Source organism: Schistocerca serialis, chromosome 9 (genome assembly GCF_023864345.2).
Source record: "Schistocerca serialis cubense isolate TAMUIC-IGC-003099 chromosome 9, iqSchSeri2.2, whole genome shotgun sequence".
NCBI lineage: Eukaryota > Metazoa > Arthropoda > Insecta > Orthoptera > Acrididae > Schistocerca > Schistocerca serialis.
Window position 1 is genome coordinate 244,655,346 of NC_064646.1, and position 21,756 is coordinate 244,677,101.

General features: G+C 38.3%; 1 protein-coding gene across 3 annotated transcripts in view; it reads left to right on the top strand.

Moving 5' to 3' along the window:
• The window catches only part of LOC126419351 (rabankyrin-5), a 599,595-nt gene that overhangs the window by 338,667 nt on the left and 239,172 nt on the right, over positions 1–21,756 (top strand). For all 3 annotated transcript variants that reach the window (XR_007575992.1, XM_050086537.1, XM_050086536.1), the window contains exons 15-18: positions 8,842–8,955; positions 11,772–11,928; positions 15,465–15,665; positions 16,914–17,108. Coding sequence is in view for 2 of the 3 variants with exons in the window: in XM_050086537.1 (XP_049942494.1) it covers positions 8,842–8,955; positions 11,772–11,928; positions 15,465–15,665; positions 16,914–17,108 (667 nt within the window). In the remaining variant the exon portion in view is untranslated. The remainder of the gene's footprint in view (positions 1–8,841; positions 8,956–11,771; positions 11,929–15,464; positions 15,666–16,913; positions 17,109–21,756) is intronic.

Below are 21,756 nucleotides of genomic sequence, written 5' to 3' on the forward strand. Positions count from 1 at the left end.
CATGGGTGACGTGTAGGCCCTTAGTTACAGGAATGTTTTAAGTGCAGCGTACCAGGCCACCAGTATCTTCAAGCCAAATGCAGGGCTAAGTCATGTGATAGAGGACCTAGGGTCTTTATGTAAGGACTTTACAAAAGAGGACCATGTAATAATAGTGAGTGGGGCAGGGATGGGGCATATGACATAGGTGGTGACCTGGGCAAGATAGCTTCCCTGACTCATGGCACCAACATACACTTTGTGCCAACGTTCCGGCATCATAATTGACGACACCTTGATGGAGCTGTAAGGCGAATCACTGTGGGATTGGGGATAGCTCTGAGGACAGCCAACTTTGCTCATGTTTCTCTGGTGCCTGTCGGGACTATCAACAGATGGGGTTTCACTAGGCATGGCCTACACCTAAACAGGACTGGGAAGGGAAGATTGGTACAGCTGATTTTGTGAAAGTATAGGGGGTGGATCTCGGGCCACACATGGTCAAATACCTGTTGTCATAGGTAGGAAAAGTAAGTCCCTCTTAGGGTAGATCCAGACAACAGGTTCCTCTGCCTAAAGAGTATCTCCAGCAGCTTAAAAAACACTGAAACAATCACTCACAAGACAGATTTTAACACTTCAAATATCACACATACCACATGTCACGAAGAAAAACAAACCACTGGAACGAGTAACATGGGGCATTTCACAGACTTAACAACCCTCCATCAAAACATGCAATCAATAAAAAATAAAATACAACTATTAGAAGTTGAGCTCCAATCTTTAAACTGCACAGTAGTTTGTATTACTGAGCACTGGTGTAGAGGCACAGAAATCCAACATACAGTATTATCATTATATGAAAGGGCAAACTCTTACTGCAGAACTGCTTCAAGTGGTGGAGGATCTTGCATTTATATCAGAAAAGGAACACAGTTCAAATCAAGAGATGACCTCAGTGCCGTAAGTGAAGACAAACACTTTGAAATATCAGGTATTTAATTAACATGGCTTGATATCACGAAGAAATTAATCATTTTGTGTGTGTATAGATCTCCCAGGGGTAGTGTGGACACTTTTTTCAATAAGTTAACAGAAGTTCTAGATAAAGTTGCAAGTACAAAGGTCAACATAATTCTGTGTGGGGACTTTAACATCAACACTAATATCATAAATGAATCCAGCAGCACCTTCACAAACATCCTTCAAAGTTTTGGCATGTCCCTATTGGTCAGTAGTGCAACAAGGGTTACTAGAATGACTGCATCAGTAATTGACCATGTGGCCACAAATAAGGACAGGGAAAAATGTGATGTAGCTGTAAAAGATCTCGGGCGATCAGACCATCTCTGTCAAATAACAACAGTAAAGTTGGGCATTGAATCATTCCCTAAACTACAAGCCTACAAACGACTTCTACCAGAAATCAAAATAAAAAAAATTTCAAAAGATTTAGAAAAACAAAGGTGGGATGAAGTGTATAAGGAAACCAATGTGGATATGAAATTCTCTAAATTCTCCACATTGTTTAAATTGAACTTTGAAAATGCATTTCCAAAAGTATGCATGTCTGTATCAACATCTCACAAAAACATATGGGTAACAACAGGTATTAAGAAGTCCTCCCAAACACTTAAACACCTTAGTTCCATGAAAAAGATTTGCAATGATCCAGAATTCTTAAGTTTTAATCATAGATACAAAAAGATCTATAGGAAGGTGCTGATTGCTGCAAAAGAGTCATTTAATGACAAAATAATAGATAATGAAGGGAATAAAAGCAAAGTGCTCTGGGTTGTTATAAAAAAGGAAATGGGGAGAGGCAAAAAAAAATGCAGAATAACATACTGCTAAGGGAGGATGATAAAGTAATAAATGATCCACAGCACTTAGCAAACTATGTAAACGAGCATTTTTCAAGTATTGCAGAGAAGTTACGGCAAAAAATCCCCCAAACAAATATAGCACCTGTAAATAATGTTGCACTAAATACAATGAGGTTACTTCCAACCACAGAGAATGAAGTCAGTAAAACAATTCAAAAACTAAAAAATAAAAAGTCAGTAGGCTTAGATGAATTACTAATGTGTATACTGAAACAATGCATAGGGATTATACAAGGCCACTTAACAAATATAATAAATGAATCCTTCACATCAGGGACATTTCCAGAGCAGTTAAAACAGGCAAGAGTTGTACCTTTGCTTAAGATAGGTAATGCAGAAGACAGAGAAAATTACCGACCCATTTCCCTGCGGTCAGCATTCTCAAAAATAATAGAAGCAATTATGAAAGACAGATTGATGAACTGACTGAATAAATATAATCTTTTAAGCGAATCACAGTTTGGTTTCTGAAGTGGCAAAAATATGGAGTCAGCCATAGTAGAATTCACAAAAGTTGTACTTGATGCTCTTGATAAAGATGAGTGTGTCACATGCATATTTTTGGGTCGTTCTAAGGCATTTGATACAGTTGACCACAACATTCTATTAAATAAATTAGAAGCATTAGGAATAAGAGGGGTAGCTAATGACTGGTTTTGATCATACCTAACAGATAGGTACAAAGAGTAGAGATAACACATACTTATCCCCAAGCTATGTATGGCTCAATACTAACGCCTCTTCCTCTTTCTGAGCTCAACATCTCACTCATTATGGATAGATGCTGACTCAGTTTTTCAGGATAGCAAATGAGTAAATCTAATGATTGTCTCTAACTAGAACTCTGTAAATATATGAGTATGCGAATTAGCTTATTTTAAGTTGACTTTCATGTGCCCTATATCCTTGTAAAAAGAGATCTATGGATGAATAAAGCTACTACTACTACTGCTACTGCTACAGCTACAGTAGGCACCTTCAGTGGCGGGCGGGTGGGTTCGCGTACTTTGTTGAAGTCACGAACTGTGCCGGCGGTAGCGTAGCTACCAGGCAAAGGAAATGGATAAAGGACCTGACCGTAGCATCATGGAATGTGAGGACAATGCTTCAGCCTGGAAAAATGAAAGAAATAGCCAATGAAATTTTAAAATTTAAGTATGATGTAGGGCTACAGAAAATAAGATGGCAAGGAAATGGACAGATATATACACCTGAGTATTCATTAGTATATAGTGGAGCAGAAGAAAGAACAGTCCAACTTGGAACAGCTATTATAGTAACTGGGGAAGTTGTGTCGTTTGCCTGCTTTATTTCTTCATTGATTGCTCTCTGTGTCGACATACTGTGTAGCTACACTAGCTGAAAAATTGGGGTGGGGTGGAGTAAAACAGTAACTACTTTAAATCATGTAGCCGACAGGTACACATTTGCATTTCACAGTTCTTTACTTTCACTGTTCACAGCCCCCACCCCCCAATAATACACAGTTATATGGTCAGTGCACTGGTGTTTAACTTTTGATAAGTCTCATTAATAGGTTGCAAGCAAACATCAACATACCGCTGCAATAGTTTACTGTTGAACATTTATGAGCAGTAAAAACCTAACCACACAGTTCATGCTGCATAATACGGTACATATTGAATAGACACTGGCATTGTCTTAACACATGGCCTAATTGTGTAACACTCTTTTCACAGTCAAGTTGACGCATTGTTATTGTTCTAACCAACACAGGTTTCTTGTCTGAAACTTGGCCGTGGACTGACTGTTTCGGGACCAAAAATCGGGCTCTTATATCATCACAATAACAGGCACTCAAACTATACATTGGTTGATGTTTAAGTTACAAAAATTACAGTTAAAACTGAACTCCTTCAATTAACTGCATAAATCGAAAAATTTCATCTTTTTAACAGTTTCTTATATGACAAGGGTTAGGCCGAATTATTTGTTTAAATGATGAAATTAACAGATATAGTTACACAAACAATACTTTTGACAAAATTGGTAATTACTTTAGAATTAAGGGCTGGCTTTGCTAACATGTTTTCGAATAGAGCCAAATAAATACTTTAAGAATGCCAGTGTTTCGTCTTCCAAATGTTTATAATTAATACAGTATTTATATTTGTTTATAAGTCAACAATAGAATTTAAGTTACGGAACAATTACTTATTTCACCGTATAATGAAACATGCACCGACAGAAGAAAAAAAGGATATAATTAAAGAGCAGTTTTACGAAGACTTGGAAAAAGTATGCTCCACAGTACCTAAATATGACCTCATGCTAGTAATAGGAGATTTTAACGCAAGAAAGGGAGGAATGAACATCCAAATAGTGTTTCTGGAAAATATTCACTACATGAAGAAAACAATGATAATGGAGACTTACTATGCCAATTCACAGCAAGGAATAATACGATTATTATAAGTACCTGTTTCCCCACACCAAAGGATCTATCTGGCTACCTGGAAGTCTGCAGTCAATCAGATTGACTATATTTTAGTGATTTGCATGCCACTCCACATCTGTTATGGATGTACGGAGCTGCAGAGGACTGAACTGTGGCTCAGACCACTTTGTGGTAAAATCAGTCTTGAGAGAAAAACCATTATTAACAAATTACAACAGAACAGGAAAGAAGATTAAATGGAATACTAACAAAATTGAAAATACCTGATGAAGTAAAAAACTGCCAAGTAATACTAAACAGAAAGTTGAGCAGTGAAGAGAATGCAATAGGAGTAGATGAAAGGTGGAGCAGGATTGAAAAAGCCATTAAAGATGCTGCAGAAGAAATACGAGGAATAAGAAGGAGCAGAAGAACTCAAGAATGGTTTGATGAAGATTGCAGGTCAGCAATAGGGGGAAAGAACAGGGCAAGAACAAAAGTTCTACAGAGGGAAACCAGAAATAATGTGGAACAATATAGAGAATTAAGGAGAGGAGCTAACAGACTGTGTGAGAGAAAGAAAAGATAGTGGAGTAAGAAGAAATTTAAAGAACTAGAAGAGTTAAAGGAACAGAGTGAAATAACAATGTTCTATCAAGCTGTAGGCAAAATAAATAAGACTCCAGCCAAAAATTATGGCATGTTTCAGTAAAGATGGGAAAATGATAAGGGAGGAAGAGCAGATAGTGGAAAGATGGAAAGATGGGCTGAGTACTTCAAAGATACACTAAGCCCTAGCCTAGAAGATGAAGAGACAGCTGTACACTAGGAAAGAGTGGAACTAGAAGTAGACAATGATGCCAATGAGGCAAGAAAGCCAACACAAGGGGTCTCCCAAGCTGTGCACAAGATAAAAAACAATTGAGCCTCAGGGGAAGATAACATAATACCTGAATTAATAAAAACTGGTGGTGAGGCTGTAATAAACAGACTGCAAGCACTGATATCAGATATATGGGAAGTGGAAAATGTTCCAGAGAATTGGAAAACTGGAATAATAATCCCCATTTATAAGAAAGGGGACAGAACAGCATGTGATAACTATAGATGTATAACACCCCTAAGTGCAGCTTATAAGATCTTCACAAGTACATTAGACAAAAGGATACAGAAGTGTGCAGTAGATATGCTAGAGGAACAACAGTGTGATTTTCGACCAGACAAAGGAACAACTGATCAAATACTTGTGGTAACACAGATGATGGAAAAGTTCTATGAATATGATGTAGATCTGCATTTCCTATTTATTATCTTCAAACAAGCCTTCGGCAGTATAAACCAGCAAGAACGACACCGAGTACTGTAAGAAGCTGGTATATGTGCTAAACTAATAAGACTAATCAGAGTGAGAATGACAGAGACAAAAGTAAATGGTCCTTAGCAGAACAAGTGAAAGCTTTGATTTTAATAAAGGCATGAAGCAAGGTGATAGTCTCTCCACTGTCCTATTCAATATAGCCCTGCATAGTGCAGTAAATAAAATCAACAAAAGAGGCACCATATTTGAAGAAGCCAAGACTTGCCAAGGGCTGTAGCACTACCGAAGAAGAAAAAGAAGAAGAAGAATAGTGATAAGTAATAAAAATGAATTGCAGGTGTTTTTCTCAGTTACTTTAATGGTTGAATGGATTGATTGTTACTGAAACTATGGTCAATAATGAGTTATGTTACATACTAGCATTTTAGCAGCATGCATTGTATGGATAGGTTTCAATGTTTCTATCCAACCATATTTGCTGAATTTATTTGAAACTGCTGTCAATTTAATTAACCACTATTGTGACAGATAATGAGAAACAGTGGGTGTTGTACATCACAGAACATAAAGCTAATAAAAATTATGATGGTGTTCTTAAAGAAGAAAGAAAATGACATTTTGCAGTATTTTTAAAATTAATATTTTTTCCCTTTGATTTTCCAAACCTTCTGTTTTCACATGATTTATCACCTTACCATTTAAACAAAATTTTCATATTCCTGTATTTAAGTCATCCTTATTATTCAGTTCTTTAAACAATGGAATCAGGTCCTCATCATACTTGTACGGTACTGTTGAATTTATACTAGAATGGAAATGTCATTGTATCACATGGTTTCCTCCCTGTAAGCTACCTTTGTGTCTTTCAGCTCTTTGAATGTGTTCTTCCAACTAACATATCAAAAAGATTTTTATGTTAAAAATTGTTATCAAATTTTTGTTGCTAGGTAAAGTACAAAATAATAGATATATTGAGTAGATGAGATAAATGTGTGTAATGGGCATTATGGGATGGAGGAGAAGTGACATTCTAAGAGAAAACAGACACTGGAGCATGTAACACAATTACTAATACTATAGGGTGATGTAAATTTAAAAAGAGAGATTTTAATACAGACAAAAAGTAAGTGAAGATGGTGCAAACAACATGAAACTGTGTTCAAGTTAGGAGGAGGAGGAGGAGGGAGGAGGAGGAGATTAGTGTTTAACATCCCGTTGACAACGAGGTCATTAGAGACGGAGCGCAAGCTCGGGTGAGGGAAGGATGGGGAAGGAAATCGGCCGTGCCCTCTCAAAGGAACCATCCCGGCATTTGCCAGAAACGATTTAGGGAAATCACGGAAAACCTAAATCAGGATGGCCGGAGACGGGATTGAACCATCGTCCTCCCGAATGCGAGTCCAGTGTGCTAATGTTCAAGTTAGGAAACTAGGTGTAAGTAGAAGTGTATTTATTGTGCAAAATTCAATTACATCTAGTAAGATGGCATTCAAACCTAACTGTTAAAAAAAAAAAAAAAGTGATCTGGATAACGAAAATTTGTCCGAAGTCTCTCTCTCTCTCTCTCTCTCTCTCTCTCTCTCTCTCTCTCTCTCTCTCTCTCTCTCTCTCTGAATTACCTCCTCACCACTCCCATTCCAAATTCCCCAAATTAATACCAGTGTATCCCTAAAGAAGGAAGCTGTAAGTTCTAAAAACTACAATTAATATTTTCTTCTTTCGGTGTTTCTCTGTCCTCACTATTGGAAATGTTACCTCATAAAATTGTTTAGTGGCCAGCCATCTCTTCGTAACTGTTATAGTCTTTTAAATTGAATTTCTGAATCGAATTCATTACATATTGTATGACACAGTATAATGGCAGTATCAAGAAAAAAGTGTTTCAGAGTTTTCATTGGAATGTTAGTAATCACATGAGAGTTTTTACTGGTAAGAGAATTGCGAATTTTTTTTATTTCATAGGCTAACAAAAAGTTGCTGAATTTTTGTTCAAATACTTCTCACATTATTTTAAAATCTTCAATATTCAGCCAGCAGATGCTGTCAATTAGGCTAGGAAAACCTAACATAATACATAAAGTACCCATATGAGGATGAGGGGCACAGCAAAGAGGAGAAGCTAGAAAAGCTTTGGAATAGGAAAAAGTGCCTTCACTCCATTTGGATGACACCACCATGCCGAAAATGATTTCAAAATCATAACAACCTTAGGAAACTTAAATTCATGCTTCCCACATATACTACAGGTTTTTTCTTCCAAACTAGCTACACTAGCTTTTTTCTGTATAATGGAAGTGGTTATTGAAAGAGTTTATGGAAGTGGTTATTGAAAGAGTTTATGGAAGTGGTTATTGAAAGAGTTTATGGAAGTGGTTATTGAAAGAGTTTATGGAAGTGGTTATTGAAAGAGTTTATGGAAGTGGTTATTGAAAGAGTTTATGGAAGTGGTTATTGAAAGAGTTTATGGAAGTGGTTATTGAAAGAGTTTATGGAAGTGGTTATTGAAAGAGTTTAGTATGTGGATGCTGTCAGGTTTTTCTTAAACAACTAAATCAACTACAGTAATGAACATATTTCCTATTTTCACTTTTCACAACCCCCACTCTCCCCTACTCAAATATTATTTTAATTTTGTCTCAAATTATTAATGTTGGAAAATAACATATAAACAATTGTGTTGAAATAGCAAAGGCAATTTCTAATGTCTGTCACTATGCACTGTACAGCAGCTTGCAGAAAGTAAAACATACTTGTAGTGTAATCATCAGCACTCATAACTAAAACTGTATGGAAGGTGTCTTGAAATCACTGCAACCAGTACCCTGATTGCAGTAATTTCAAGAAACCTTTATATATCACAGTTGCAGTGATTCTCATCCTTTATGGATAAAAGTTTTGAAACTGTATTGTAACAAGTATCTTTGCAAAATGAATTTGAGATTCCTTTAATCTTATTTACTGAATATTAATGCAAGCAAAATAACAAACTTCTACAATTGTGCTTCAGGAAAGTATTCTGGTCTATTATTTTGAAGTAGGTGTAGTCTGGTGGAGCATCTCACCGTGGTCACTAATACCTAATGTTAAAAGTCAGTACTTCTCATTCTGTTCAAATGACAGAGGCAGACTAATTGTTGGATTTGTTTTTATCACACAACTGAAATTACTCTGAAACTGGCTCTGAGCATTTGCATGTTAAGCAGTTACTCTATACGCATAGAAACTAATGATGTTAATGTTTATAACCACTACTATAGGAATGGAGCAGATACGGATTGTTGGTCTGAAGGGCCTGAGGGTTCGTACCAGACCTTACTTCACAGAGCCATTGATGAGAACAATGAATCAGTAGCTCGGTTTCTTATACAGAGGTAAGTAATTTGAATGATTTTTTACAATGCTGTTGGTACTTAGCTGCTAATACTTAGTCTCATGTCAAAGGTCCACATCATATACACTCCTGGAAATGGAAAAAAGAACACATTGACACCGGTGTGTCAGACCCACCATACTTGCACCGGACACTGCGAGAGGGCTGTACAAGCAATGATCACACGCACGGCACAGCGGACACACCAGGAACCGCGGTGTTGGCCGTCGAATGGCGCTAGCTGCGCAGCATTTGTGCACCGCCGCCGTCAGTGTCGGCCAGTTTGCCGTGGCATACGGAGCTCCATCGCAGTCTTTAACACTGGTAGCATGCCGCGACAGCGTGGACGTGAACCGTATGTGCAGTTGACGGACTTTGAGCGAGGGCGTATAGTGGGCATGCGGGAGGCCGGGTGGACGTACCGCCGAATTGCTCAACACGTGGGGCGTGAGGTCTCCACAGTACATCGATGTTGTCGCCAGTGGTCGGCGGAAGGTGCACGTGCCCGTCGACCTGGGACCGGACCGCAGCGACGCACGGATGCACGCCAAGACCGTAGGATCCTACGCAGTGCCGTAGGGGACCGCACCGCCACTTCCCAGCAAATTAGGGACACTGTTGCTCCTGGGGTATCGGCGAGGACCATTCGCAACCGTCTCCATGAAGCTGGGCTACGGTCCCGCACACCGTTAGGCCGTCTTCCGCTCACGCCCCAACATCGTGCAGCCTGCCTCCAGTGGTGTCGCGACAGGCGTGAATGGAGGGACGAATGGAGACGTGTCGTCTTCAGCGATGAGAGTCGCTTCTGCCTTGGTGCCAATGATGGTCGTATGCGTGTTTGGCGCCGTGCAGGTGAGCGCCACAATCAGGACTGCATACGACCGAGGCACACAGGGCCAACACCTGGCATTATGGTGTGGGGAGCGATCTCCTACACTGGCCGTACACCACTGGTGATCGTCGAGGGGACACTGAATAGTGCACGGTACATCCAAACCGTCATCGAACCCATCGTTCTACCATTCCTAGACCGGCAAGGGAACTTGCTGTTCCAACAGGACAATGCACGTCCGCATGTATCCCGTGCCACCCAACGTGCTCTAGAAGGTGTAAGTCAACTACCCTGGCCAGCAAGATCTCCGGATCTGTCCCCCATTGAGCATGTTTGGGACTGGATGAAGCGTCGTCTCATGCGGTCTGCACGTCCAGCACGAACGCTGGTCCAACTGAGGTGCCAGGTGGAAATGGCATGGCAAGCCGTTCCACAGGACTACATCCAGCATCTCTACGATCGTCTCCATGGGAGAATAGCAGCCTGCATTGCTGCGAAAGGTGGATATACACTGTACTAGTGCCGACATTGTGCGTGCTCTGTTGCCTGTGTCTATGTGCCTGTGGTTCTGTCAGTGTGATCATGTGATGTATCTGACCCCAGGAATGTGTCAATAAAGTTTCCCCTTCCTGGGACAATGAATTCACGGTGTTCTTATTTCAATTTCCAGGAGTGTAGTTATCCCATCAGCTTTATTAGCAGAACACTTTCTTTGGCCCATTTTGATTTCATGGACAAATATAATCATCAGTCTACATCATAGTACCAACTTTCAAGCTTGTCGTGTAGCATAATACAGAAAATGAACCTTCTGCTCATTCAGTTGGGTTGTGCCAGTGTAAATATAGTGAAACTGAGCTGAGAAATAGTAGCCATTAATGGTGACTTTTTCTGTTTGCTTGTTGGTTGGTACATAGAATCTAGTCACAAAAATTCAATATTAGTGTTCTGCTTCTCTCTTTCATTCATCAACCCGTTCATATGCTCAAATGGGGGCGATTGTAAGCTATTTATTAATAAAAATTGTACTGGCAGGATATGTTATTTTAATAAGAATAATAAAAGGCAGTGCATTGACCATGCAGGTGTATGTACTCCAACAATGTGTTGTTTGTTTGTCAGAATCTGAGTGTAGCTATTGGAAACATATTATTATTTATTTAGTATTCTGTTCCTGTATTTATAAGTTGAGAGAAACAGAGTATAGTTTTCCCTTACTTACTTTGAAGGAAAATGCTGGATTAAGGCCTGTAGTCCTGTGAACTAGTGTTCCCTTTTTCATTTGCTACTGCTCTATGATGCAATTAAATTTGCAAAGCTTCAAATAGTTGGTGGTATACTAAATGTATTTTTAAATAAATTTTCTATTTCTTTCTTTTCATTTTGTATCTGTTGCAGTTAATAAAGTTTCAAAAACTAGTGTTAGTTTTTACAATGTAGGAGAAGAGAGATTGCTACTTAGTATAAAGATGACACATTAAATTGAAGACAGGCACAGATAACAGACTTGCACACAAGCTTTCAGCCACAGCCTTCATCAGAAGAGAGAAAAACACTCACCATTCATTCACATAAGCAAGCGCGCTTCAACCACATGTGACCGCCATCCATGACAAAATTCTGGTCCAAGCTGCGGGAGTTGGTGGTCATGTGTACATAAAGTGTGCTTGCTTGTGTGAATAAATGGCATGTGTTTTTCGTTCTTTCTTTTTCTGGTGAAGGCTGTGGCCTAAAGCTGATGTGTAAGTGTCTTTTAATTGTGCCTGTCTGTAAATTAATGTGTCATCTTTATACTAAGTAGCAATCTCTCTTTTCCTACATTGTTGATGTTCCAACCTGGTGTTTCCATTGCTTAATGTTAGTTTTGGAAATTGTTGATTGTGTAATATCTGGCATGTCACAATGTAGTACCATACAAGAACCTGTTTCACTATCTTTTACATTTCTACCAAGCATAAAGTTGATACACTATAAATTCCTCTCAGTGGATGTGATATGAATGCCCCAAGACGACCTGGACCAGGCGGAAGAGGTGGTGAGGAAGCAAGAAATCAGCAAGGCCCTCTTCACATGTGCTGTGAATGGGGCCTAGAAACTGTAGTACAAACATTAATTGAGCATGGTGCAGCTATCAACAACAAAGTCAGTATAAATTGCTCTTCATTAAGACACTATGACGATGTGATATGTTTGTATAATGCTACATTTAAGAATATAAACAGAAATATTTTTAGGATTAATCTTCACTGTTCTCAAATTTCCATTATTCAAAATAGAAAATATGTTTCTACTGGTTTTAACCATGATTACAGTGTCAGTACTGGATGACTGTATTAGTTAATTTAAGAAATGTGTACAATTAGGTTCACAGAACAACCATGTTAGGTGCAATATAGGAAGTTGGGATTGGTGACAAAACTAAGAACTTAATAAAGGAACAATGATGGATGTTGTGATACATTTAAAGTTCATAGATCCACTATTCAAACTTTCAATATGAGACTTAGTGACAGGAGGTTACCACTACTCCCCAATGCCATATTCCAGATTGGGATCAAGAAGTAGAGGAAGAAGTTCATGATATTTGGTAGTGAGAAATGGAATGATAATTAAAGAGGTTTGGGATCAAAAATGACTGGGTAGGTAGCCTTTGCCACCGATGTGCCAATAATTGAGTAATTTGAAGAATCATTGTGGATACAGGTCAAAACATCCTTGGAGTTACTGCAAATATAGAACTAATGTTACAGGTCAAAAAGCATCTATTGTGGTCAGTGGAAGCCAATGCAGAATGACTGATATTATAAATAAAATAAATACATGGAGGAGGGTATAATGCAAAAAGGTGCACCTGGAATAGTGCTCCAGGAAAGAGTGAGGAAGTTGGAAACAGCATACTACCTATGGCCAAATGAGAAACTTTCTAAAATATAAGAAAAGAACTTCTTTTCAGAAAAGAAAAAATTCTAAATGAACACTATAAAAGAGAAGATTCATGAGGATACTAGATTGTATTGTGAGCAGGAGAAAACGACCAACAGCATTACCCTAATAATTCACAAAAATTCATGTCAACGTGCTGCGCAGCTTTGAGGGCAGGTTGTGAACTGTGGTTGGATAGCTCAGTCTGTAAATACTTGGCTGCAAAAGGCAAAGGCCTGATATTAGAGTTGTGGCCCAGCACACAGCTTTAAGCTGCCAAGAAGTTCCATAACATGTGCATATTCTGTACTGTTGTCAGGAGTATTTCTAAGATTGCTAGCAGGCTCATTGACATGCGAAAATCTTACTATCTCAACAGTCCTAATAAATTCTGCTTGATGCAGAGAACTCAATTTGCACTTTGGGTTGTTACCAGACAATAGTGATAAATTCCTTTCACTACTGGCAGTAACGATTATTCCAGCGACAACCACAACTCATTGCATTAGGGACATTAGGGACGAAATGAGGAAAAATTTAAATTGGATTCTGGGAAGGACATGTGTTGCTATAGAACATGAATATATTTGCATTCTTCAGGTAACCCAGAAATGCAAGCAAATGTGAAAAGAAAATATTTTCAGATCATCATATATCATCTTTCATTTAACCCTTCGGTGGGCGTGCCTTTCATACTTCCCTGAGTGGGCGCGTTGCGGTTTTTACACCACAATTAGTATTACATTTTTAATCTAAGGAAAAATAATCTTTATATAATCACCAGTTACATTTTATTGGAGAAAACATAACATAACATTACATGGCTCTATAAAAATAATAATTTATTTATTTGTGGCCTTCACAATAGTCTACTATTGTCACTGTAATTTATAACAAGCCGATACTCTTTATTGCCTTCATGGTTCTTTTAATTCTATCACTTAATTGCACTGATTCACATGAAAAGAAAGTAACAGGGGAACACATTATGAAATGGAGCATTCATAAACCTTTGCCAAGGAGGTTTTCAGCCTGAGGGTAGCTAATGTAGTAATTGTCAGTCATAAGATTTCTGTTTGTTTTCTCAATTGGTGTCACTAATCTTTGCACAATGTCATCAGGCTTGTTAATCTTCAGGTAGGCTCCTGGCATCTGCTTGCCACAGTAAATCTCAAAGTTCAGGGTGTAAAATGTTTTGGCACCACACAAGGCATAAATCTTGATCCCATATTTTGTAGGCTTGTTAGGGACATACTGTACAAATCCACAGTGTCCTCCGCAAGGATGCAACATCTCATTAATAGCGACAAACTCACTGACATTGCAGTGAGCAAGTCAGTTGTTGACAAACTCTTGATGGAAATCCCGAATAGGTGCTAGTTTGTCATTTTGTTTTCTTTCATTCCGTGTACCCAGGTCATCAAACCTAAGAGTTCGAAGCAGAAAGCAAATGTGCTTATAGCTGAAGAGAGCTCGTAAAATAGTCATTCCAGTACCATCTGTTTCCAATTAGTGTGTCCTCTTTTCTTTATACCTATTAGATATAACACACCTAAAAGAGCCTGTATCTCTGGTTTCGTAGTCTCTCTGCAGTCTCGTTCTCTTGAATATTGGACTTCAGCTATTTTACTACTCTGTATGTATTGGTTTGTATTTTCCACAATATTGTCAATCATCCCATCAGTAATAAATAGGAAAAAGGCATCAATTTCTTCTTCCGTAACTTCAGCACTTCAGGACCTGGCAAAACTTTTAGGATGTTCTTGGACTTGGTTTTAGAAGAAGGAGGAAGTGGTTCACTTAACCAAACAGTTTCTTTATCTTTTCCCACATAAAATCGGTAATCATCTGTTTGTTTCTCCTCTCCTCAACCAAGTGGTTTTCTGTTTCCTCTGTTGATTGTTCAGAGTTACTGCTGTGGTTTTCTTCTTCAATAACTTCCTCTTCCAACTCAGATTCACATGAATCTGACAATTCTTGTAATTCTTCTTCTGACAATTCTCGCAATACTTTCTCATAGTCTTCAGGACGTACTATTAGATGGTGCCTGTCAAATGCCTTCTTTTTCTCCATTTCCATGCTTTTGTGAGACCTAATGAAATACATGCTTTTATAAAAGTAATATATTGTGGTAAATCAATGTCCAAGATTGTAAAAATTGCATATGGGAACTCTGATTCAATTTGAACATTCATTATATACTAATATAAAAGAAAGATTCCCTTCAGGCAAAAGAAAAACACAAGTCTAGAAAATACTTACATAACAAGACCCATAACGGCAAACACATCGCAAATGCAACAATTGCATTTCAAAAAACAATACCGACCAAACTGCTGAAAGCATGACTTGCACAAATGTAGTAAGTGGTGACATCTGTTCAGAGTAACAAATACATATCTGGACGTGGACACAACTGTAACGCTATCTGTGATACTAACAGAAAACTAAATCTTGTGGCTAACTGCCGCAGGTGCGCCCACAAAAGGGTTAACGTAGGAGATTAGAAAACTCTGTGAATGAAGTTTACATTCTAGTCTTCCCAAGCTCTATACGTTTACAGAGTGATAAGAAACCCTAATGCATGTTATAATGGAAAGAACACTCTGCCAAGGACTCAACAGTGGTTTGGAGACTATGAATGTAGATATAAAATATATGCTCATGTGAGGTTTTCATATTAAAATTTGACATCATCAATGGTTTTTCAAATCTTATGATAATGTATTACAAATTTTGTGTTCAATGTTATGCAGGACATTCAGGGCAAAACTCCATTACATATAGCCATAGAAAACCAGCATGATGGTATTATTTCTCTGCTGCTTTGTCATCCTGGATTAGACTTGACACTAAGGGACAAAGCTGGTCTAACACCATTTGCTGCAGCTCTCACATACCGTAATAACAGAGCAGCGCAGGCCATCCTTGACCGTATGCCTACAGCAGCTGAGCAGGTGAGTTAGATATATAAGCCATTAAAAATTATAAAATTTTCAAAAATGGATATTCAGAGATGAATCTGAACATTTGAAACATTGTGTTGCACCTATAATCAATTCAGAGATGTTCAGTTTTCAAGTAGTTGTTTGTTTTCTTTACTTCGATATTGTTCTCACACGTTTTATTCTGTTTCCATGATCAAGACACACTGTAGTATTTATGGGACATATTCATCCATGGTTTCCACATAGTAATCATCATCAAATAAATTTGTGTATCACTATATAACTATACTTTAGCTAATACAGTACTAGAAAGTTTTGGGTGCAATAGAAATATAAAAGAAACAGAGGTGTAGCTACTTTCCTTTCAGTTAAGTTTTAATAAAAGTAGAGTCCAAATCATAAAAATTTATTTATTTTGTATTCTAGTAACTGGTTTTGGCATAGAAAAATGTCTCCAGATCAGGTGCTATGATGACGTGAGGAGGCAGTTCATAGAGTCGCTGAGTAGTACTTACTGGTTCATATTGCAACTTCTAGTTGAGCAGTTGCGACAGGTACCAGCAGGTACTGCTCAGCAGCACAGTGAACCAGCTCGTAGTGTCTGAAAATGGTCTCAGAGACAAAAACTGGTTACTGGAATCAAAAAATAAAGTAAGATTTTTAGCTGTGTAGGGAACGTTCTCTAAAACTCAGCAAAATTTCCAGTATTGCCCTTGTGCCTGTCCACAGCTCAGTGGCTCAGCTATCCAATGAGTGATTACTGTTTCCCTTCCCATTGCAAATACGGTTTATGATGGCATGAGGAAGCATTGTAATTTTTAGTTATTTTGTAAATCCTTATAATTTACGTTTTACCTTACAACATCAAACACTTAACATTGTAATTTTGTTTCACTACTGGCAAACAATCGCTACATGCGTCCTACTAACATGGTTGTAATTCAGTGTAAATTATTATAGATCACAATCAAAGCGTTGATTTTTCTAGGTATTGATGATGCAGGCTATATTTTTAAGTATAATTTGCACTAAAACATGATGAATGGCAAATATATTACAAACTCTTAAGGGAAGTTAAGAATACCCCATGTTTCTCAGCAGTGCTCATTCTGAAGGAATGCCCATTTGCCAGTTTTCATAAATATTTTCAGAGGTTGTTGCATTTTTTAAATCCATGTAAAACATGTAACAAAGCTTTTATTTCATTGCTATAAAAATAACACATGTAAATAGTAATACTTTTGTTATTGTTGACAGTACGATAATAAAGGCCGGAACTTTCTGCACACTGCTATCCAAAAGGGAGACATGGAGAGTGTTCTTTTTCTGCTTTCCATACATGTGGATGTCAACTCGAGAGTGCAAGATACTAGTCAGACACCACCATTGCAGCTTGCTGCAGCTGCTGGATCAGAAATGCTTGTCAGATCATTGGTGCTTGCTGGAGCAAGGGTAAGGCACACAGCTTACAAAAGTATATTATATTACTAGGCTGTCAACATGAAAAATGCAAGTTCCTTGTCAGATTACACAAAATAAGTTTCTTGCTTCCCTAGTAAAAACTAATACTGGCACTGAAATATGACAGGGTGATGCACTCATTGATCCCTTCATCATTTTCATGTACATTTGGCAAATTTTATTCTTAGTGTTACTTTATTATTACTTGTTTTTTTTCACACCTTGGAATCTTCCCATTTTTCAAACTTTATTCATAAAAATGAACCTTCATAAAAACAATCCTGTAAATGTGAACTCTCAGATTTTCTCGGTGTAATTGATATATAGTGTGCTTTCAGTTACTCTGCTGAGTTTTGTTTCCATTTTATGCATGTCCTGATGACCAATTCAGCCATCTTCTTCAGGTGCTATGAGTTTTGCTCTTATGCATACTCACTGCATGGACTCCAACCAGACTGTGAACTATTGTTGGACTCACACCACCATTTACAGCTGAGTTGATTTCCAACACCCAACACACCCTTTGATGATCTTTTATTTTTCAGCGCTCGCTCTGATATTCTGCAAAATGCAAATTCTCTCTGCATTTTCAGCTCTGTGAATGTGATGACCAATGAGATTTTAATGAACTGAGTGCCAGACTCCGAGGATTACTTATGTTGAAACCACCATTCCTATCTGTTAGCTTTTCTGACATCTTTATTTTAATGTTGTAGTTGTTGTGGTCTTCAGTCCTGAGACTGCTTCTATGCTACTCTATCTTGTGCAAGCCTCTTCATCTCCCAGTACCTAATGCCACCTACATCCTTCTGAATCTGCTTACTGTATTCACCTCTTGGTCTCCCTCTACGATTTTTACCCTCCATGTTGCCCTCCAGTGCTAAATTTGTGATCCCTTGATGCCTCAGAACATGTCTTACCAACCGGTCCCTTCTTCTTGTCAAGTTGTACCACAAACTCCTCTTCTCCCCAATTCTATTCAATACCTCCTCATTAGTTATGTGATCTACCCATCTAATCTTCAGCATTCTTCTGTAGCACCACATTTCAAAAGCTTCTATCCTCTTCTTGTCCAAACTATTTATCGTCCATCTTTCACTTCCATACATGGCTACACTCCATACAAGTACTTTCAGAAACGACTTCCTGACACTTAAATCTATACTCAGTGTTAACAAATTTCTCTTCTTCAGAAACGCTTTCCTTGCCATTGCCAGTCTACATTTTATATCTTATCTACTTTAACCATCATCAGTTATTTTGCTCCCCAAATAGCAAAACTCCTTTACTACTTTAAGTGTCTCATTTCCTACTCTAATTCCCTCAGCATCACCCAACTTAATTCGTCTACATTCCATTATCCTCGTTTTGCTTTTGTTGATGTTCATCTTATATCCTCCTTTCAAGACACTGTCCAAGTCATTTGCTGTCTCTGACAGACTTACAATCTCAAACATGTCTGTTAGAAACTGTAAAAACTGAGTCTTACTGTGACTTAGCCTTAGTTTATTTTCTACAAGCCATGAACTTGTCATGAACTGCACTATTTGAAATCAAACCAATGTTGCACACAACATCCTTGACTGCCAAGCTAGTATCATCAGCAAACAGAAATATTTTAGAGTTACCCATAATACTAGAGTGCATATCATTTATATTAATAAGGAACAGGAGCAGTCCCAACACTCGTCCCTGGGGCACCACCATTTGACCGTGCCTCACTCAGACCCCACATCGCAGCCATTCTCAACAACGTGAATAATGAACTTTTGCTGTCTGTTGTTAATGTAAGAAGTGAACCGCTTGTGAGACACTCTGCGTATTCCATCAGGGTCCGACTTCTGGAGCAATATTTTGTGATTAACACAATCAAATGCCTCAGTTAAATCAAAACAAATGCCTAGCGTTTGAAACCTTGTGTTTAATCCATCCATTACCTCACAGCAAAAAGAGAACATAGCATTTTCAATTGTTAAACCACTTCTAAAGCCAAACTATGCATTTGATAGCAAATTATGTGATATAAATGATCAGCTATCCATACATACACAGCCTTTTCAATAACTTTAACAAATACTGATGGCGTCGAAATAGGTCTAAAATTGACTATCCCTTTCTCCCTTTTTATAAAGCAGCTTTACTACAGAGTACTTTAATCATTCAGGAAACTGACCATTCTTAAAGGAAAAATTACAAATATGGCTAAATACAGGGCTGACATGTGCAGCCCATTTCTTGAATATTCTGCCAGGCACTCCATCATATCCATGAGAGTCTTTAGCCTTCAGTGATTTAATTATTGACTCAGTCTCCCCCTTTTCAGTATCACAGAGGAGTATTTCAGACATCAAGCTCAGAAAGGCATTTTCCAGGAGAGTTATATGATTCCCTGTAGCAAGTAAGTTTTTATTTAATTGACCAGCAATGCCCAGAAAATGATTGGTAAATACTGTGCATATATCTGATTTTTTTTTTTTTTTTTTTTCAAGAAGAGAATAGAAGCTTTCAAAATGTGGTGCTACAGAAGAATGCTGAAGATTAGATGGGTAGATCACATAACTAATGAGGAAGTATTGAATAGGATTGGGGAGAAGAGAAGTTTGTGGCAAAACTTGACCAGAAGAAGGGATCGGTTGGTAGGACATGTTCTGAGGCATCAAGGGATCACCAATTTAGTATTGGAGGGCAGCGTGGAGGGTAAAAATCGTAGAGGGAGACCAAGAGATGAATACACTAAGCAGATTCAGAAGGATGTAGGTTGCAGTAGGTACTGGGAGATGAAAAAGCTGGCACAGGATAGAGTAGCATGGAGAGCTGCATCAAACCAGTCTCAGGACTGAAGACCACAACAACAACAACATATCTGATTTATCAGTAACAGAAATATTTTTACTACCAACTCACCTCCACTACAAACTCTCCTCAGAGACTGCATCGGCTGCTGTCGACATTACAATCGAGACCACTGCTGACTAGAGCGCAGCATGAAGGCGACTCAACAGGCACAATCCTCTAACACCCGAGGACGACTTCTCCTAATGGTGGATGATAGGATAATAGAAGAAGTAGAGTGATAGTGTAAGAAGTAGAGGATAGTGTAAGAAATTGGGGTATTCGGTGCAGAAAAATTTTATTGCAGAAGAAATGTTGAAAACCGCTAGGGATCCGACGGTCGTCACTCCACCCATTAACACAGAATGTTAATGCCCCTGGGAGATAGATGAGACTCCAGTTGGATCCCATGGACCTGACATTAACCTCACTCGATTACTTACGGACCAATACTTCTCGTTAAATTTTGTGTGAAAGCCTCCTCACAACAAAACAATTACCACTTTACTAGAAAACACAACATTAAGTGAAGTTATTCTATTTTCTACTCTGTCGTGGACAGGTTTGAATTCTTCACACAAGTTATCTATAACATTGTTAATATCATTAAGTTTGGAAAAAGCAACAGTCAAAACGTTTCTGGAGATTACCCTCACATCAACTTTTCGATCGATTATTCCATCTGCTTGTTCCTCCAGATTACTTATATTTATTAAGTCTGAAGTGACTAGTTTCTCCTTAAAGTCATGTTCCATGTTATCTACTTGGGTACTAACACATGCAATTTGCGATTGGACCATAGGTATTAATTTGTCCTGTTTTTCCAAACCCTCTTTTAAGGTCTGCAACCTCTGCTTTACAGCATCGAGTGTAACATTGCATGCACTTTGAAATCATCCTAACTTTTCGCCAAGTTCAGTTTCTACATTATTACATTTATCTTCAGTATCAAATTCTAGTTTTTTAGCTAAGTCCTGAAATTGGTTACTCTGTGTCTGACTAAAGTCAGTGAACAGATGGTTTACATGGGTAGTCAGGGAATTACTTAATTCATTCTCTAAATATAATTGCAAACCCTCCACTTTATCATTTAAGGCACTGAACTTAGCGTTTAAAACCTCACCCTGTGCTTCTTGCTTTTCACTTAAAGTAGCACTTAGTTCCTTTCCTTTCTTATCGCAGCTGAATCCGCCTTTTGTTCATCTAATCTATCATTTAACTGAGTATTTACTGAATCTAATTTGGAAGACTTAGTTCTAGTCTTAAAGCAGCTGAATTTGCAGTCAGTGCATCTAATGTTTTCACTTAAAGTTGCAATTTGAGCATGTTCAGCTGCACTTTGGTCATCTAATCTAGCATTTAGTTGAGTACTCACTGTGTCCAATTTAAGACTTAGTGCTTTAATTAAATTTACTACTCAGTCCAGTCTGGCATTTCTTTTGTCACTGTCATGGCCATGGCTGGTTCTGATGTTTCCCCAGTTTTTTGAGTATTATCCATATTTTTTTTTACTTTTAGATCGAGTTGTTGTTAAAAAAAATTAACCTCTGAGTTTAATAACTATATTAAAAGTCTATTATTGAACAGTGTCCTTAACTTCACACTCAGTTAATTGTCTTTCGCTCACCCAGCATAGAGTTTTAGGCTGAGTCAGTGAGCAGGTGTGGAATCAGCGCCGGTGAACAGCACGGGCGTCATTGGTGTCGGTGAACAGATTTGTAGTCAGCACCAATGAGCAGCAGCTAGCGTCGTTCGTGTTGGTTGTGGGGTCCACACTCCCGCAATGTGTGTGTGTGTGTGTGTGTGT